This window comes from Callorhinchus milii, unplaced genomic scaffold (genome assembly GCF_018977255.1).
Source record: "Callorhinchus milii isolate IMCB2004 unplaced genomic scaffold, IMCB_Cmil_1.0 Scaffold4, whole genome shotgun sequence".
NCBI classification, from domain to species: domain Eukaryota; kingdom Metazoa; phylum Chordata; class Chondrichthyes; order Chimaeriformes; family Callorhinchidae; genus Callorhinchus; species Callorhinchus milii.
Window position 1 is genome coordinate 4808815 of NW_024704745.1, and position 19038 is coordinate 4827852.

At 48.5% G+C, this 19038-nt stretch overlaps 1 protein-coding gene across 5 annotated transcripts in view; it reads right to left on the bottom strand.

Annotated features, from left to right (window-relative positions):
• The window catches only part of erg (ETS transcription factor ERG), a 77492-nt gene that overhangs the window by 23538 nt on the left and 34916 nt on the right, over nucleotides 1–19038 (bottom strand). Inside the window, exon 1 of one of the 5 annotated variants that reach the window (XM_007909471.2) lies at nucleotides 11888–11956. The exons of the other annotated variants lie outside the window; for them this stretch is intronic. Coding sequence (XP_007907662.1) covers nucleotides 11888–11905 — 18 coding nt within the window. The 5' untranslated portion in view covers nucleotides 11906–11956. Of the gene's footprint in view, nucleotides 1–11887; nucleotides 11957–19038 lie in introns of those variants that run through there. 5 annotated transcript variants of the gene reach the window in all.

A 19038-nucleotide genomic window follows, 5' to 3' on the forward strand; every position in this document is an offset into this window, starting at 1 on the left:
GATTCTCAGCTTCAGTGACTCCGCACGTTCATTACTCCGCTCCTCACCAGCCTCCCAATGGATAGGCTTCCAGGACTTTACGCAGGACTGCGCTTTGAGACGTCTCAAGGACGTGATAAGGGGCCACGTCAAGTGCCAGGATTGTTGTTATTATAAATTCAAATTGTTGTTGCTGTTTTCTGACACTGAACGCTGTGGTTAGTTAATGAGGATCAGAGACGTAGAGCACCCATACATCAGGCCTTTGTTACAGCTTTGGGTTTCCTATGTTGGTTACCCACATTTGCCCATAGCAACCAATCCCACAAGATCACTTCTCCATCAAAGCAGTGTCAACTCGATTGAAAGGAGCATGTTTTGTAACGTGTTTTTCAAGTTGACACAAAAAAAATTTGGTCGCTCAATCCACGACTGATTTGTGAGACGCTCCTGTGCGCAATTGGCTGCCGCATTTCACCCACAAAATACACAGTCAATTCACTTTGCAGTATATTCTGTGACGTGATTTGAGATGTCTCCACGACATGATACGACGCAGTATCAAATGCAAGGATTATTATTATTATTATTGTTATTAAAATTCCTTGTATTTCATAGAGCGCTTTTTCAAGTTGGGAGGATTCCTCAAAGCACTTCACAGGATATAAGTGTATATATATATATAAATATATATAAATGTAGGGACTAAGTATTTCGCAGTACATTTCAAGTACATATCGAATTCTCTTTGAAAGTTATTATTATTATTAAACTTTTGGACAAACTTTGAAGTTAGGAATCATGTAATATTATCCCGAACAGTTTGACTGAGCATCATTATGAGTTAAACTTGTTAATACTAGGTTATTAGTAAATATCATTATTACGTACTAATAATCACCAACAATAATATTAAGAATAACTGAAAATTAAACTCAATTATATAAATATTATTATTGTTAGCTATTTGTACCCCAAAAAAGCAACAACAACAACAACTTGCATTTATATAGCGTTCCTCACACAAGGGGACTTGTCAACAGAGGCTTAAGGCAGTTAGAGGCAGAGTCCAATGTGGATTTGAAGAGGGAAGTAGACAGGTATATGAGATATAGAGGAGTGAAGGGGTGTGGGAACAGGGCAGGGCAGTGGGACTGAATGGAGAGAATAATAATCATTGTACAGCTCTGTTTGATATGGCATCTTACGGTGACAAAATGTCTGAAAGTGCTTCGCAGAGCTTTGGATTGACTGTGAATTTATCGGCAGGCAGCCAATGTCTCACCAACAGCCAATTTTATTTGGAGAGATTGTTGGCCGGGATTGCCTTCTCTTCTCCAATAGCACCGCGGGATTTTTAACCTCCAACCGAACAGGGCGGAGATGGGACCTGAGTTCAATGGACGGCACCTCCCCAACCCCACCCCACCTCACCCCACCGCATCACTGGAGAGTCTGCCGAGACTGCAAATTTGAAGTCCCCCCAATATGGGGCTTGAACCCACTAATCTCTGAAGCAGAGGCAAGAGAGTTATGGACTGATATTGCAGGGAAATCTGAGTAATTACACTCAGTTGGTTGAACGCCAGTTTGACATTCCATTTTGTGATCTGCGACGGTAAAGTGTTATTGAAGTATGACCTGATTATCCCGTTAGAGAGACACATCATGTTTGTGCCACAACTTCAACTCCACAACCCCCCCATCACCCCACTCCTTCCCAGGGCTCCATTAGTTCCCCCTTGCTGAACGGATCGATTTCAAAATCCTCACTCTTACTTACTTCCAAATCCATTCGTGCCATGGCACCTCCCGACTTCTCCAACTTGCTCACACCCCACTCCGCTGCCCGCCCCTTTCGCTCAGCCAGCTGAAGCCTTCTACACGTCCCCCGGCCCCTCTGCCTGCTCCACCATTGGCGGCCTTGCATTCAAACCTGGAACTTTCTGCCTCATTCCCTCCGCACCAAACTCCGTGACCCTATCACCCTCATCCTCGCCCGGCTCTATTGGCTCCCCGTCCCCCAGAGGCTAGAGTTCAAAAGCCTCGTCCTTTACTTCAAAGCCCTCCATGGCCTAGCTCCTGCCTACATCTGTGACCCGGTAACTCCACATAGCCCTGTCCGCCCCCTACGCTCAGTGGGCTCCAGCCCCACAATCGGCGGTTGGACCTTTAGCCTCTCTGCCCTCACCCTTTGGAACTCCATCCTGCAGTCCCTTCACCTCCCTCCCCTCCTTCAAGGACCGTATCAAGACCTTCCTCTTTGACCGCGCCTTCGGTCACCCTCCTAACCCCTACCCTCCCTGTCCCCCACCCCTCCTGATCCCAGCTCGGGTCGAAATCCCTGACCGTACAGCGCCTTGGGATGTCCTCCTGACGTGAAAGGCACCGTTCAAATGTAATTTGCTATTGTTGTCATCCCCGCACTCAACCTGACTCAGAAATGCTCTTTCCTCTGGGTCAGAAGGTTGTGGGACTTTGAGCTCTCAGATTTTGCTGACGCTCCAGTGCATTCCTTGGGTGGGTGGAGAGGGCGGAAGGGTGTGCGCTGCATTTGTCAGAAGTACTCTTAAGAGATGTTAAACCAAGGACTCGTCTGTGCCTGTTCAGGTGGATATTTAAGACCCCATGGCACTGCTTAAGCAGAGAAGGGGGTCTCTCTCTCTCTCTCTCTCTCTCCTGGCATCCTGGCCAGTGATTCCCCCAAATAAAGTTGTTCGCTCACTTCATGGCTGTTTGTGGTGTCAAAGCTGCGTGCAAAAATTGGTTGACGTGTTTGATTGCAAGTACAGTTACTAAACAGAACATCTGTTAAGAGCTTTAAGGTGATACAGGTGCAAGTCCTATTTTTAGGCGTCTATCTCTGTCCTTTTCAAACATGCCAATTGATTCCGCATCGCTGGTGTTGTAAATCTGCATCCAAGTGAGCTCGTACCGTTGTCTGTTACTCAAGATTATCACACTGTTCTGTGGGTGCAGGTTGACTGAGCACAGCTGCCCTGGTTATGTTGTAACCTCTCAGCTAGTCACAGATGTCGAGGGACAAGGCACGGAAACAGACCATTTGACCCAACTGGACCATGCCGTCGTTCATATTCCACACAGGCCCCTCCGATCGCTCCCTCCCGCTCCCCCCCACCGCCTCAACCCCTCACTATTCCCTCTCCCGCATTGTGTGAACAAAATAATTCGATCAAGATATTATTTCGGTTACAAAATGATTCAGTAAAAAATTATTATTTCATGTCGTTTCCGAAAAAAATAATATATAAAAGCTTGGAAGGAAGCATGAAAGGTATTGGACGTTAAAGACCCTCGTGGCGCTATTCGAAAAGACAAGGGGGCTTCCCTCTCTCCCAGTGCCCCTTGCCAACGATCCCCCGAATAAAATGCGGTTGTTCACTGCGTGACTGTGGGACGCCGCTGTGCGCAATTGGCTGTTGTGTTTCGCCCACACTCTACGCAGTCGCTTCACTTTACAGCGTATCCCGTGAAGCGATTCGAGACCTCTCGATGACATGATAAGGCGCTATATCAAATGCGAGGTTTATTATTATTATATTATTATTATTATTGTTGTTATTATTAACGGCGGGGACATTGAGGGGATATCCAAACAGGACGAAAGCACTCGGCCCAACAAGCCTCTGTGAGTGTCTGGTGCCTGCTTACCTCACTCCGTTGCACTCTCACCTCTGACTTGAAAAGATTGTGGCTCACGTGGGATGTTGAGCTCGGCCCAGTCACACAGTCTTGGCTGACGCTCAGGGGCAGAGCACTGCGCTGTGAGAGGTGCCGTCCTTCAAATGAGACGTTTAAACTGACTATGGCTATTCAGGTGGACTTTAAAGATTCCACAGCACTTTGCCAGACAGCGTTCTCAACGGAAAGCTATGCATTTTTAGTTGGTTAGACGCCAGCAGTTACCCTCAACGCACATTCCAGGGTCCCCGCAAGCCCTTGGCTCTTGCCAACCTGCGCCTAATACTTTCCGGAATTAGGTCACCAGAAAGAGTCTCTCCAGGGAGACAGGGAGAGCGTTCATTCCATTCCGACAATCTATCTCGGGGATTTCCACGCGTGGGTTGGGATGAGTGGAATTCTCAGTTTGGTTTGGGTACAACACAGCACTTTGAAAAGTGAAGGTAGAGTATTTTCCTCCGGTTGTGTTGCCCAACCGTGCTTAAATTAGCCGCCGAGTTCACGTACAGATTGGCGCAGGCACCAAACTGCGCAGTAAACCCTGCGAGGGGCTTTGAGAAATTCCGAAGGAGGTTTTCCCAAATGCAAAGATTAATTGTAATGCAACGACAGCAACACGAACAGCAACTACAACTATATAGGGGAGCTTAACAGTGGCGGAGCCTGACTCCGAGGTTGGGGGGAGTGGTGGAGGGGCGACTCTAAACACGGTTGAAGGGAAAGGTTTTCGGTCGTGATCTAAAAGAGGGGTGGGAGGGGGCAATGCGGGAGAGAGTTCCAAAGCTTCGGGGGCGCAGTGACCGAAATCGCGGCCGTCCATGGTTGGAGCGGAAGGGGCGAGGGACAAGCAGGAGGCCAGAGCCAGCCGAGCGGAGGCAGCGGGTTGGTGGGGAGCGGGGAGAAAGCAGGTCAGAAAATGTTTTGAACGCATCTTGTTGGGAAGCCACGGTAACAGGTGATTCTGAGAACGGGAATGAAACCCTCTTTGAAGTGGGGGTGGGGGGGGGGGGAGAAGGATTTTTTTTTTGGCCGGTCGGGTGTCTTTCACGTGCGGAAACCCATCAGCGCGCTTAAGGGTCTCCAAGCCAAGCTGAGAATTCCACGCTTCCCACCCGCAGACGGAAATCCCAGAGATGGTTCGTTGGAACGGAATGCGCACTCTCTCTCTCTCTCCCTGGAGGGAGTTTACCTATTTCGGGAAAGTATTAGGCACAAGGAGGAGCGGCGGAGGGAGGTATGATGACGATCCTTGCATTTGATGCCTCAAAGCGCTTCACAGAATATACTGAAAAGTGGGGTGACTGTGTATTTTGCAGCCAGCTTCGTGCGCAGCGACGTCCCACAAACAGCCGTGGAGTGAGTGACCAATTTTATTGGGGGGGGGGGTGGGGGGTGGGTTTGTTGACCAGGATCCGCATGTTTAGAATTTACCGCCTACTTGTGTTTCTCTGTAACCAAGGAAAATTTGTAAATCACGAATTAGAGCAACAGTTTGGAAGAGTAGGGTAATGGATCAACAAACTGTAAATTAAAAGGTATTAATAACAACCCTTGCATTTGATATAGCGCCTTATCACGTCTTCGAAACGTCTCAAAGCGCTTCACAGAATATATTGTCCAGCGAATTGACTGTACATTTTGTGGGCGAAACACGGCAGCCAATTGCCCGCCACAGTGTCCCACAAACAAGTCGTGACCCAATTATTATTATTTATGATTTATGAATTTATTTTTCAAGAGATCATTATCCCCCGAAAAGCGATCCGCCAATCGGCTAACTTACTGCTAGGTAAACAGAGGAGTGTGGAACGAGGAAACTTGCCTAACATTTTGCCCCGCCTGGGAATTGAACCCGGGTCCTCTCGCTTGCGAGGCGAGCGCTCCAACCACTAAGCTGCAGGGACTCCAAGTAGGTGGGCGATGCCAAGCAAGTTATGCATCACGGAGCAATCCTGCTGTGTTATTGTATAATCAGAAAGCTGTGGCGAACGGCAAGTCGACCCAGTCAGATGGCCAACAATAGAAGCAGGGGCTGAGCAAGAATCAGTTTAAGGAAGGGGAAGTGGTGTAGGAAATGAGATTAGACCTGCTGCAAGTGTTTGGCTCTGATAACCCATCATTGCAGAGAACTGGTTTAACCAAAGGCTAATTAACCTTCACCCGTCTGTCTCAAGCCAACCGTTCCACACAGCGCAGCAAACATAGAGAGAGAGAGAGAGAGAGAAAGAGAGGGAGAGAGAGAGAGAGGAACGTTATCAAATGCTGATTTCACAAATGCCTTTGCTGAGCTCTGTGCAAGGCACCGAACAATCATAGACGGGTGGAAATTTACAGCGCAGAAGGAGGCCATTCGGCCCATCGAACCGACATCGACTCTCAGAGCAAACCGTTCGCTGTATAATTGTCAGCAGCATAATAATAATAATAATAATAACAGTAATTGTTGCATTTGATATAGCGCCTGATCACGTTGTTGAGACAAAAACAACAACTTGCATTTATATAGCGCTGTTTTCACGTCAGGTTGAGACAAACGCTTCAAAGAATACATTCTAAAGGCCCCGTGAATAATGAAGATAATAATAACAATACTATTACCAATAATAATCCTTAGAATTGATACAGTGCCCTTTCACATCTGGATGAAGTCTCCGAGCACTTCATTGGATTTCACTGTAAAGTGATTGTGTGTTTTATAATAATAATAATAATAATAATAATCCTTGCATTTGATAAAATGCCTCATCATGTCGTCAAGACGTCCCAAACGCTTCACAGAATATATTGTCAAGTGAATTGACTGTACATTTTGTGGATGAAACAATGCGACCAATTGCGCACAGCAGTGTCCAAAAACAGTCGTGGATTGAGTGACTAAGTTATTATTTTTTTTTTGAACGGATTATTATTCCGGAAACGATCTGTCAATCGACTAACAATGGGGTTCCAACTTACTGCTCGGCAAACAGGCGTGTGGAGTAAGGAAACATGCCTTAAGGTATCATACCGCCCGGGAATCAAAACTGGGTCCTCTCGCTTGCGAGAACCTCCAACCGCTACCCTACAGGACTGACTCCATATTGATAAGGGCTAAAAGTAGCCGAGTTGATTGGAGCACCGTGACACCCTTTAACTGAGAAATTCCTCTGCGATAATTTCAGCTGCTGCAAATGTATTAGACAAAATATCGCCTAATATAGCTGCTAATATAGGCACGTGTTAGACCGATCTGTACCCCACTTTACATCAACTGTTTTGTGGTCAGCCGGGTGTCTGACAACAACAACAACAGCAACAGCAACAACAACAGTAAATTGCATTTACACCGGGGCCTTTCATGTCGGGAGGACTTCCCAAGGTGCTGGATAGTCAAGGGTTTGCACCCGAGCTGGGGGTGGGGATCAAGAGGGGTGGAGGTCAGGGAGAGTGGGGTAGGAGGGTGACCCGAAGGTGGGGTTGACGAGGAGGATCTTGAGACTGGCCTTGAAGGAGACAAGAGGGGGGTGGCGAGGCGGAGGGACTGTGGGATGAGTTCCAGAGGGTGGGGGTAGAGAAGTTGAAGGCCTGACCACTGATGGTGGAGCAGGGCGGGGGATGTGGAGCAAGCCAGTGGCTGCTGAGCAGAGGAAGGACGGAATGACTTCACTCCAGGGAATAAGGAGTAACGTGCTCCGGGAACTCTGCCTTCAATCGTTTACAAACCAAATATTGTTTTTTCAGGAGCAACGTTTAAGGTTTCGAGTGTTTTCTTACAAAGGAAATTCCACTTCCATCAAAGGCATTTTATTTCCTCCACAAAACAACAACAAATTACATTTGTGTAGCAACTTTCACGTCGGGAGGACGTCCCAAGGCCCTGGACAGTCAGGGATTTGTACTTGGTGTTTCTCCCCCAATCAATATGAATTTTCGCTCAAAATCCCCCCAATAAAATTGGTCTTTCGCTTCATGGCTGTTTGTGGGACACTGGTGTGCGCAAAACACACAGGTAACCAGACATCACAGCACATACAATGAAGTCCTTTCAGATGTCCTCTCGAAGGAAAGGCACGATATTAAGTGCAAGCAGTTTTATTGTTTCGTTTCATGTTGAGTTAGGGAGCTGGTTTACGGCAGTTCTTAGAAAAGAAAAGCTTCCGAATTGAGGTCTGAATTTAAGGATTTTCCACAGTTTGGGATGAAATGGCCTTTAACAAATTAAAGCCAAGCCCTCTGGGGCGGATTGGGTGGGGGTTGGGACAATGGGGGGGGAGGGGTGCGGGGGTTCGAGGACAAGATTTGGGCAACTAAACCCCCCATCCCACTACCCCGCCCGCCAGACTGCCAGTCAGTCAGGGGCCAGGCTGTGGGTGATGTCTGGGCTTTGATTGGCAGTATTGGTTGTCAGTCAGGGTCAAAGCGCTTCACAGGATAGACTACAAAATGGAGTGACGGTATTTGTTGGGTGAAACGCGGCAGCTAATTTGCACACAGCGGCGTCCCACAAACAGCGAGCGATCTTATCGGTCAATAATCATTCTCGTATTTGTCTTTCACGTCGGGGGGCGGGGGTGGGTGGGGGGGGGTGTCTTGCACGATTGTTTTGCACGAAGAAGCCCCTTCAGCCCATCCGATCTCATCCCACCAGAACATCCTCCCTACCGACCCCCCCCCCATCACAGCATCGAGCTGTTTCGTAAGTGAGTCACAGTCTCCGGGCCTCAACCACCCTTCCTCTTTGGGTCGTTAATTGCCCTCTGGATGAAGAATAATTTCCTGGTGTCTGTCGTGAAATTACCCTTTGCCTCTTCAAACCCACGTCCCCTTGTTCTACTGTTTCCTTGGATCCTAAAGTATTGATCTGGGTTTTACTTTTTCAATCCTGTTTAAAATGTTATATATTTTGTACGCGAGGTCCTCTCTGAATCATCCTTACTCCACAAGCACGCCTCTGTTTACCTAGCAGTAAGGAAGGCACCTGGTTGTTAGTGGATTGGTGGATTACTTTCCAGGGGTAATAATTCCCCTCCCTAACCACCACCGCCCCCCCCACCCCAAAAAAAAAATTGGGTCAGTCAATCCACGACTGTTTGCGGGACTCTGCCGTGCGCAACTGTCTGCCCCGTTTCGTCCACAGAATACACAGTCACTCCACTTTACCGTATATCCTGTGAAGCGCTTTGAGGCGTCTCGACGAAGCGATAAGGCGCTGTGTCAAATGCGAGGTTGTACTTCGCCAAAAGAAAAAAAGATTCCGAAACGGTTAAAAATAACCGAACGTTTCAGTCGGAGCCGATGGTCAAAGTGAAAGCAGAATGAGGACATGAGCATCAGGGCATCTGGGTGCAGGGGACAAAGTCCTCGCTGTTTCGCAGGAACCCGACTGACTTACTCACCATCAGCGGGCAGGCTTTCAGCCATTCTGTCCCCGTGCTCTCTGCATTTTCATCTCGGAGTTTCCCCCACCGCCACCTTTTACCCCCCCCCCCACCGCCCGCCTCTCCTCTCCCTCGTTTCGGAATTACGCTTTCGCTCCTCTTTTTACCCCCTTCCTCCCCCTGCCTCAATCCACACCGCTAATCAGCCCCGCTCCTTCAGGTGCTATCCTTCAGGTTAAACCGAGCTCCCGTCTGTGCCCGTTTGAGGGTTCGGTTTGAATTTTTCTGGGATTGTCGGCCAGGAAACCGGGAGAGAGAGAGCGAGAGAGAGAAACTCCCTTCTCTTTTCAGAATGCCGCGGGATATCTGATGGCCGACCTCAGTTTAACGTCTCTTCCAAAGGACGACAACTCCAACAGTGCAACACCCCCCAACACCTGCACTGGAGAGTCAGCTTAGACTGCGCGATTCCAAGTCCCTGACGTGGGGCCTGAACCCACAACCTTCTGAATCCGAGGCTATTGACTGGGATGTGTCTGGGCTGAGCCCCTTGTCCAGCGAACTTGTGAGCGAGCTGACAAAATGATTGTACTACTGAAAAATAATCTCCCCCTCCCTCTTCAAAATTGTTGAATTGCAGATATCTCTTCTGTCTCTCCCCTCCCCACCCACCCCCATCCCCACGCAAACACACACACCCACTTCCACGAAAAAAAGAGGCTGCATTTAACATTGAACTTAGTTTCATCGCCCAGTCTCGTCCCCACTTCCCCCCACTGAGCCCCCACCACACACACACACACACAGACAGACAGACAGACAGACACCAACAAGCCCCTGTCAAGCAGGGATTTAAGACTCAACCCGAAATTAAAGCAAAATACAGGTTTTGTTTTGCAACCAAACGGTTTCCGGAAGCAGACTGGTTTTGAACACTCACAATGAATAATCTCTCACACAACGAAAATGCGATCACTCAATCCACGACTGTTTGTGGGGACGCTGCCGTGCGCAATCGGCTGCCGTGTTTCGCCCACAAAATACACAGTCGATCCACTTTACAGTGTATGCTGCGAGGCGGCTTTGCGATGTCTCGACGATGTATCAAATGTGTCGAATGCAAAGGATTATTCTTATTATTATGTTAACCCAAACTTCCCTTTCAATACCACGCAGTCACAGAATCACATTGGAACAGGTTTTGTTTCAAGCTACAAGGGCAAAATTAGCGTCTCGATTGCAAAGAGAAATGAGGGAGGGGTTGGAGGCCGGGAAGGAGAGAGGAGAGTGGAATAATTTCCCATTGCAGAACCAGAGAAATTCGGCCTTAAGTTTTCAAGCTCAAAGTTTGGTCGCTCCCGAGAGGCGAGTTTGGAGTTTAAAATCAATTATGTATGTGTGTGTGGGGGGGGGGGGGGGGGAGGCCGGGGAATTAAAATTAAAGGCTGCGTTTTAAGTCATTAGCAAATTCTGGAAAGTTCTGAAACGCTGCATAAATGGATTGGCATCAGCACACACAGACACACACACACACACAGACACACACACACACACACACAAGCCCTCTTCCTCCTTCCCTCGCCCTAAAGAACAGGGGGGGGAAAGAAAGTGAACGGTGGTGGTGGTGGGGGAGGTGGAGTGGGAGAGAGTGAGAGAGGCAGAAACGCGGGAGAAAACAAAAAAGCAATTCGGTTCTTTCATCCTGGTTCTATTTGGCTCCTTCTTTCTCTTTCTCTCTATCCCTCAGACACGTTAAGGACGGCACAAGTGCAGACCAGTCACTGGGGTGCAGGGAAGCCTCCCGCTCAGCTCCTGTTAATAACCCTGCGAGCCGAAGCCCTAATGGGTAGGGTGGTCCTAGCTGGTCAAGCAGCGGGAAAGCTTGCCAGACTTCTCTCTCCAGGAGCAGTTGAAACGTCCTTGGTGGCTTTGAACTAACGGACTCAACAATGGTCTCAGGCTTAAGCCGCGTCTGTGAAACAGGGTTGGGTTTCAGGCTCTGTGCCACACAGCTCTGTTTCGCCTCCTGAGCTCCGTTTGTGCCAATCTAATCATGCCGACCGCACAAGCCAGCCAAGGAACAGCTTCTCCCTTCCCTCGCTTCTCAGACAAACCACTTGCGTAGGGGTCTCCATTTCCAAATCACGGCGCGAAAGAAAAGAGCAAGAACGCTAATCCTTGCATTTGATGTAGCGCCTTATCACGTCTTTGAGACGTCTCACAAAGACTCCCATCAACTCACAACTCACACGCACACAGCCACACACGCAAACTCTCTCTCTCCTTCCCTCAGCCTTCAGGACGTACGCAAAAAAGGGAACATGAGAGAGAGAAAGACAGAGAAACGAGGGGGGATAAAAAGCAATTTGGTCCATTGGTTCTGCCTCGAATACTCCCCGTGAAGTGTGGTTCTTTTTCGCTCCTTCTCTCTCTTTCTCGCTCTCGCTCTCTCTCTCTCTCTCTCTCACACACACTCCCTCCGACCACCACCTCGCGATCTCTATCTGAGGTTTTTCAGACCGTGCAGGATGGTTCAAGTCGGAAAAAGGAAATTTTTCCAGGGAGTTAAAGGAAACGAAAGGAAATCTGCTCACTGCCTTCCATTGTTAGAGGTGATGGCGGCAACACTGGGGGTGTGGGTGACGGGGTGGTGGGGGTGGGGGAGGGTTGTAGTGGGGGTAGGTGGGGGTTGGATGGTGGTAAAGGAAGGGAGGAAGGGAAGGATGTGGCGGCGGGGGAAGGAAAGAGCAGCGTGTGTTACTCGAAATCTCCGTTCAACTCTGTTGCTGAGAGGCAAAAAAATAAGCAAAGAGAAACGAGAGGGAGAAAAAACAAAGGACGCCTCTTACCTTTATCGTACTCGCCATTGTTGCAAGTGGTAGAGAGCGTGTTTAAGAAGGGGGTGGGTGAGGTGGGGGAACGAGAGAGCGATCGAGCGAGGGGTGGGGGAGCGAGCGAGCGAGCGAGCGAGGGGGGGGGGGGGGAGGGAGGGGGTGGGGGAGAAAGAAAGTCCGCTTTTAACGAAAATAAACCTGTTGGCTCCAGCCAAAGTTTCGAAAGCTTCTTTTTTTTTCGAGGCGGATGAGATTGTGTTAAGAGTGGGAAATGAAGTCAGCCCCCAGCAGGAAGATATTTCTATTGGTCGCTGCCTGGTTTAGCTCTAAGAACAGGATATTTTGGAGCACCGAGATAAGAGAGCAGACCAGAAAACAATGCCGCGTTTTTTTTTCTTCTTCTCGGTCATCTGGGCATTTTTTTTTGTTGCGTTGCAATGGTTCATCTGAATGGGGCAGGTGTGAAACGTGAGGGGCTCCTGGTCACTCCCTCACTCACACTCGCTCGCTCGTTCGCTCACACTCGCTCACACTCACACTCACACTCTATCCTGTGGAAGTTAACATGTGCCGCATTTTAATACACGACGCTCTGTGAAGCACTCAACGGCCTGATGAGGGGCTATATCAAATGCAAGGATAATTACTCACAGTGTTGGTGTCCAACCGACAGAAAGCTCACACAGTCTAGAGAAGCTTTTAGACAGTAAGGATCAAGCCCAATATTCCATATAAATAATAATCCTTGCCTTTGATATAGCGCCTTATCACGTCGTTGAGACGTCTCAAAGCACTTCCCAAAATATATGCTGTAAAGTGGATTGACTGCGTAGTTTGTGGGCGAAACGCGGCAGCCGATTTGCGCCCAGCAGCGTCCCACAATAAATAAATAATTCATGCATTTGATAAAGCGCCTTTCATGTCATGAGAGCGTCTCAAAGATATTCACAGGATATCCTGTAAAGAGTAGTGACTGAAGATGAACGGGGCAACCAATTTGCTCGCTGCAACATCCCACAAACAGCCATGGAGCGAGTGACCAATTTTTATTTGGGGGAATGTCGGCCAGGACACGGGGAGAGAGAGACTCCCTTTTCTTTTCGAATAGCGCCGCGGGATCTTTAACGTTCACCTGAACAGGCGCAGACGGGACCTCGGTTTAACATCACAACCGAAGGGCACAACTTCCAACAATGCAAACCCCCCCTCCCAGCACTGCGTTAGAGTCTCTGAAGGATGAGACATTAAACTGAGGCCCTATCTGCTTGGTCAGGTTGGATATTAATCGAATACAATACAATTTACACTTATACACAGGATAGCTACAGCTTACACATGTACAACAACAATAACAATACAGCGCCCTTAATACCAGACGGCGTCTCAGAGCGCTTAAACTCTGAAACTCTATTTACGGAGCTGACTGGCAACCAAGCCGGGAGGTGGTGGGGGTTATGGGGGGGGGGGGGAGGGAGGGTTGGTTAAAGAGAGTGTGTGTGGTGGGGGAATGACTGAAATCCCATCTAAGAGGTAAGGCTTGAGGTGGACTTTGAACGTGAGGAAGGAGTGTGTAAGTCGGACGGACTCCGGGATGGAGTTCCAGAGAGTTGGGGCAAAGTGGCTGAAATCCCAACAGCCGATGGTGGATGGGGTCGATCGGGCGAGGGACATGAAGCTCAACCGTTCACGTACGAGTTAATTGTTGACTTCCCATTAGTCACTCTTCCCATCCACTCCCATCAGTCGGCCTTTTAGAGGGATGAGCCACCTATGAGTAACGATGAAACAAGCTGGGGCTCTTCCAGTCTTGAGAGAAGATGACTTAGAGCGGCCCTCACTGAGGCGAGTAACATAAGAATTGTTCGGGAAAGGATCAACATTTTCTCACAAGCCCTTGCGCTCGCCTCACAAGCGAAGGGACCTGAGTTCGATTCCCGGGCAGGGAGAAACATTGGGCAAGTGTCCTTACTCCACACGCCTCTGTTCATCTCGCAGTAAGTAGGAACCCGGTTGTTCCCGACGTGAAAGGCGCTATACAAATATAATCTTGTTGTTGTTAGTCGATGGACAGATCGCTTTCCGGGGCTAATAATCCCTTCTCCAAAAAAAACAACAACAACAACAACAAGATTCCATTTATAAATAAAAAGTGGTCATTGGATCCACGACTGTTTGTGGGACGCTGCTGTGCGCAATTGGCTGCCGAGTTTCTCCCACAAAACGTAAACTATAAACTAGTTTACAATGGTCTACGTTTGGAAAGGGATTGAAAAAGTCAACCCAGATCATTACTTGGGGATGTATTAAGACGTGTAGAACAAGAGGAACACAGGTTTAGAGTTGCAAAGGGACAGGTCAGACACCAGGAAGTGTTTCTTTACCCAGAGGGTAATTAACGATTGGAACAGAGTTACCAGGAAGGGGGGAGTTGAGGCCAGGACACTGGGACTCATTTAAAAAAGCAGCTCCATAATGATAATAATAATATTAATAATAATAATAACAGTCCTTGCATTTGACATAGCACCTTATCACGTCATTGAGACGTCTCAAAGCGCTTCACAGGGTATACTGTAAAGTGGAGTGACTGTGTATTGTGTGGGCGAAACGCGACATTGATGCTGCGATGCGGACACGGTGAAGGCGGGTGTTCCGGAAGGGATGAGATGAGATCAGATGGGGCCGAAGGGTCTGTCTTTCTTTTTTTCTTTCACCTGAACAGGTCTCGCGCTACGGCGTTGTGCTGCTTGGCACGTCGTGGCTTGCGTCCTGCTCGGGTCCCGGCATCGTGCGAAATCAGCGGCGCGGTGCAAACCAAAACGGCTGAGTCGCTCAAAAAATCCCTGTGGCTGGGATAGAGTGATAACACTGCAGATTGACGCTTCCTGTTTAAAGGCCTGTCCACTTTGGCATTGTTCTCGGCAGTGGTGAGCCCATGGGCGTTCACACACAAGTTTGCTTGTTTAGTTAATGATCAGGGTGTTTTTTTTTTTCTTTTTGCTCTTTGCTCCAAAGCTCTCAGGACTCTACCATCGATGGCCAACCTTCCCCTCCCCGCACTCCCCACCCCGCTCCCCGCTTTCTCCACCGCTACTCACGGATAACGGGGCCGAACCTTAGGCGGGTTTCTTTACCCCCACACGCCTGTGTTTACCCGGCAGTAAGTAAGAACCCGGTTGTTAGTCGATTAGTGGATTGCCTTCCGGGGTTGATAATCCCTTCCAAAATAATAATAATAATAATGATGATGATGATGATGATTCAGTCATTCAATCCACGACTGTTTGCGGGACTCTGCTGCGCGCAATTGTCTGCCGCCTTTCGCCCACAAAATATACAGCCTCTATACACTTTTACGATGTATCCCGGGAAGCGCTTTGAGACGTCTCGATGACGTGAAAAGGCGCGGTATCGAATGCAAGGATTATTATGATGACTGTTATTGTAAACGGGCAGACCTTTTGGGGAAAAGGGAATTGACGGTGGGGTCGGTGGGGGTCGGTGGGGGGCGTGGGGTCGGGGGAACCGGTCACAGTGGATCGAGCTGAGTCAGGTTAAACGAAGGAGTGAGTGAAGTGCATAGCAATGCTCTCGCTCCCTTTCTCTCTGTGCGTGTCCTGGACAGGAAAATACGCACACAAAGGAAAGAGCGAGACACTTGTCCTTCCCACCCCCCCCCCCCCCCCACCACCCCCTCCTCCAGCGCATACGCAGCCCTAACTACTGGGAAATGCCATTCAGTTCATTCAGGTCCCATCGTTAAGCGGAAAAAAATCATCCAACAGCCAGCAGGAGGGTGCTTCAGGGCTAGCGAAAGCAACAGACGAGAGATGCGCTCAGCTCCACGCCAGTTTTTCAGGGCTTATTACGACCCAGAGTGGGTTTTATTACCCGCTTTGGTCACCTTCCTACCCTCCCTGCCCTCCGCCCCTCCTTGATCCCAGCCCCCTTGCTCGGGTCCGATTCCCTGACTGTCCAGCGCCTTGGGACGTCCTCCCGACGTGAAAGACGCTGTGGAAATGTAATTTTGTATTAGGGTTACTCCTGACGCTCGCATTATTGATGTGACACACTTTTCTCTCTATTGTTTCTCCTCTCTCTCTCTCTCTCTCCCGCTCTCGCCATTCTCTTTTACTTCCTCTCTTTTCTCTCTCACTTCTTGCTCTCTCTTCTATCTTCCTCTCTCTCTCTTCTATCTTCCTCTCTCTCTCTTCTATCTTCCTCTCTCTATTCTGTCTTCCTCTCTCCCTTCTGCTTCCTCTCTCTCTTCTGCCTTCCTCTCTCTTCTGCTTTCCTCTCTCTCTTCTGCCTTCCTCTCTCTCTTCTGCCTTCCTCTCTCTTCTATCTTCCTCCTTTCTCTCTTTCCTTCCTCCAGCTCCCACCGTCCATTGTGGAAGCTAAGAACAATTCACTGAAGTCTTTTCTGTTTAATAATAGTAATGATAATAAACTTTGCATTTCATATAACTCTGTATCACATCGCTGAGACGTCTCAAAGTGCTTCACAGGATGTATTGTAAAGTGGAGTCACTGTAATTTGTGGGCGAAATGTGGCAGCCGGTTTGCGCACAGCAGTGCCCCACAAAAGTCATGGAGCGAGCGATCAATTTTCTTTGGGGGATTGTTGGCACCTGAACATGCAGCCGGGAACTCGGTTTAACGTCTCATCCCAAAGGACGGCACCTCTGACAATGCAACACCACCCCCACCCCAGCGCTGCATTGGAACGTCAGCCTCGACTATGTGATCCCAAGTCCCCGTCGTTGGGGGCTCGAACCCACAACCTTCTGACTCAGAGGCGAGAAAGAGTTACCCACCGAGCCAGGCCGACACGCACTATTTGGTGACCGGAGGAACGTTCGAGCCTGCGCGAATAAAGTCGTGTGTTTCGGGGCTGACTCGGGGCTGGCTTAATAGAAGGAACGAAAAAAATGTTTGACAAAATAGCAACCAAAGAACTTTTTTTTGAACGTAAGAAAATGGCTCCTTCCGATTGCAGTTCGATTGCGTAACGTTTTACAAAGTCGGGGTGAAGCTTACGTAGCTGAACACGGAGCTTCCCCTTTTGCAAGTTCTGAGCGAGCGACTTATCCACAAACTATTGTTCTGTGAAGAAGTTCTGTGACTCACAGAGTGGAAACATGGGTGCAAGATGTCAGCCTGGCGCAGCTGATCGCACTCTTGCCTCTGAGCCAGAAGATTGTGGGTTTGAGTTCCCAGTCGCATTGTCAGGGATGAGAAAATAGGGCCTTGGGACGTCCTTCCAAACACAATAAAAGCGATTCATGATGGTTTATCGTCGTCCTCTCACCCGATGTCGCTTAATAATAATAATCCTTGCCTTTGATAATAGTCACTGCACTTTATAGTAAATCCTGTGAACGCTTTGAGGCAACCTCCCAACGTGAAAGTTGCTGCATCAAACACAAGGAGTCTTATTAGCAGAATAATAATAATCAACCTTATCGTTGCCGCTGAGACGTCTCAAAGCGATTCACAGAATACCTTGTTAAGTGGGTTTTGTGGGCGAATGACAGCAGCTAATTGCGCACAGCAGTGTCCCCACAAACAAAACATAGTCAATCCACTTTACAGTAAATCCTGAGAGGCGCTCTTGAGATGTCTTCCTGACGTGAAAGGCGTTATATCAAATGCAAGGATTGTTTTTATTGTTATTATCTTTAACGGTCACCAGAACAGACACAGACAGGACCTTGGTTTAGCTGCTACACCAAATGGCACTACACTTCAAAGCGATTCCCTGTGATGCGCTTTGTAATGTTTCAGTGTTTTAGTCGCTGTACGATAATAATAATAATAATCCTTGCATTTGATACTGCGCCTTTTCACGTCTACTAGACGTCTCAAAGCGCTTCACAGAATAGACTGTAAAGTGAATTGACTGTATATTTGTGGGCAAAACGCGGCAGCCAATTGCGCACATCAGCGTCCCCACAAACAGTCGTGGATTGAAGTGACCAATTTATTATTGTTTTTTTTCTTGAGGGATTATTATCAGGCACCTATAAAACTCCAGGGTTGTTAAATTACTGCTTCCCACACAGCCGCCGCTCACACACATTCTATAAGTAGCCCAGCTCATGTTCTAAACAAGGAAAATAAACATTAAATGCAAGGTTAATAATAATAATAATAATAAAATAATAATAATAACAGTACCAATAAAAATAATTTAATGTCACGCCTTATCACGTCATTGAGACTTCTCAAAGCGCTTCACGGAATATATTGTAAAGCGAATTGACTGTGTGTATTTTGTGGGTGAAACGCAGCCGCCAATTGCTACCACAGCGACGTCCCACAAACAACCGGGGATTGAGTAACCGAATTCATAACCCACGGAAAGCGATCCGACAATCGACTAGCAACCGGGTTCCTATTTGTAAGCAGAGGCGTGTGGAGTAAGGAAACTCGCCTACGAACCAAAACGTTGTCATTTTTTGGGGGGAGGGGGGTCAGCCTTGCGTTTGAGACACGCGGAAACCCGTCACCGTGCTTCAGGGTGTCCGAACCAAACTAAGAATTCCATGGCATCGAAGCCTGACATGTCCTGCTCCCCGGTTGCTGAACAGCACCCTCTGTTGACCGTGTGTGGGGATCGGGTGAGTGGAGGTCAAGCCGGGCTGGATACCTCCCTGCAGGCGAATGACCTGCTGAGACCCATTCCGAGCCTCGACACGTGAATTGACGGGTGGCTTTTCCGGGGGTAAGAATCCCTTCCCAACCGAATATTAAATCAAAACCCTTCCACAATTGGCTGCCACGTTTCGTCCACAATATGTACAGTCAATTCGCTGTTACAGTATATTCTGTGAAGCGCTTTGAGACGTCTCGAAGACGTGATAAGGCGCTGTATCAAATGCGAGGATTATTACTATTATTATTATTATTATTAACTGGGGCGAGAGGGGGGGAGGGGGGGAACGGATGTACCAGAGGGCAACCAGTAGCCCGTGGAGCTAAACTCCTGGGAGAGGAGGGCAGACCCGGGGCAGAGAGGCAAATGCCAGCAAGGGAAAAAGTGAGAGAAATAATTGCACCCAGTTAACTTTTAAAACTGGGAAATAATCTATCGGTTAACAATAAATAATCTTTGCATTTGATATAGCGCCTTATCATGTCATTGAGATGCATCAAAGCACCTT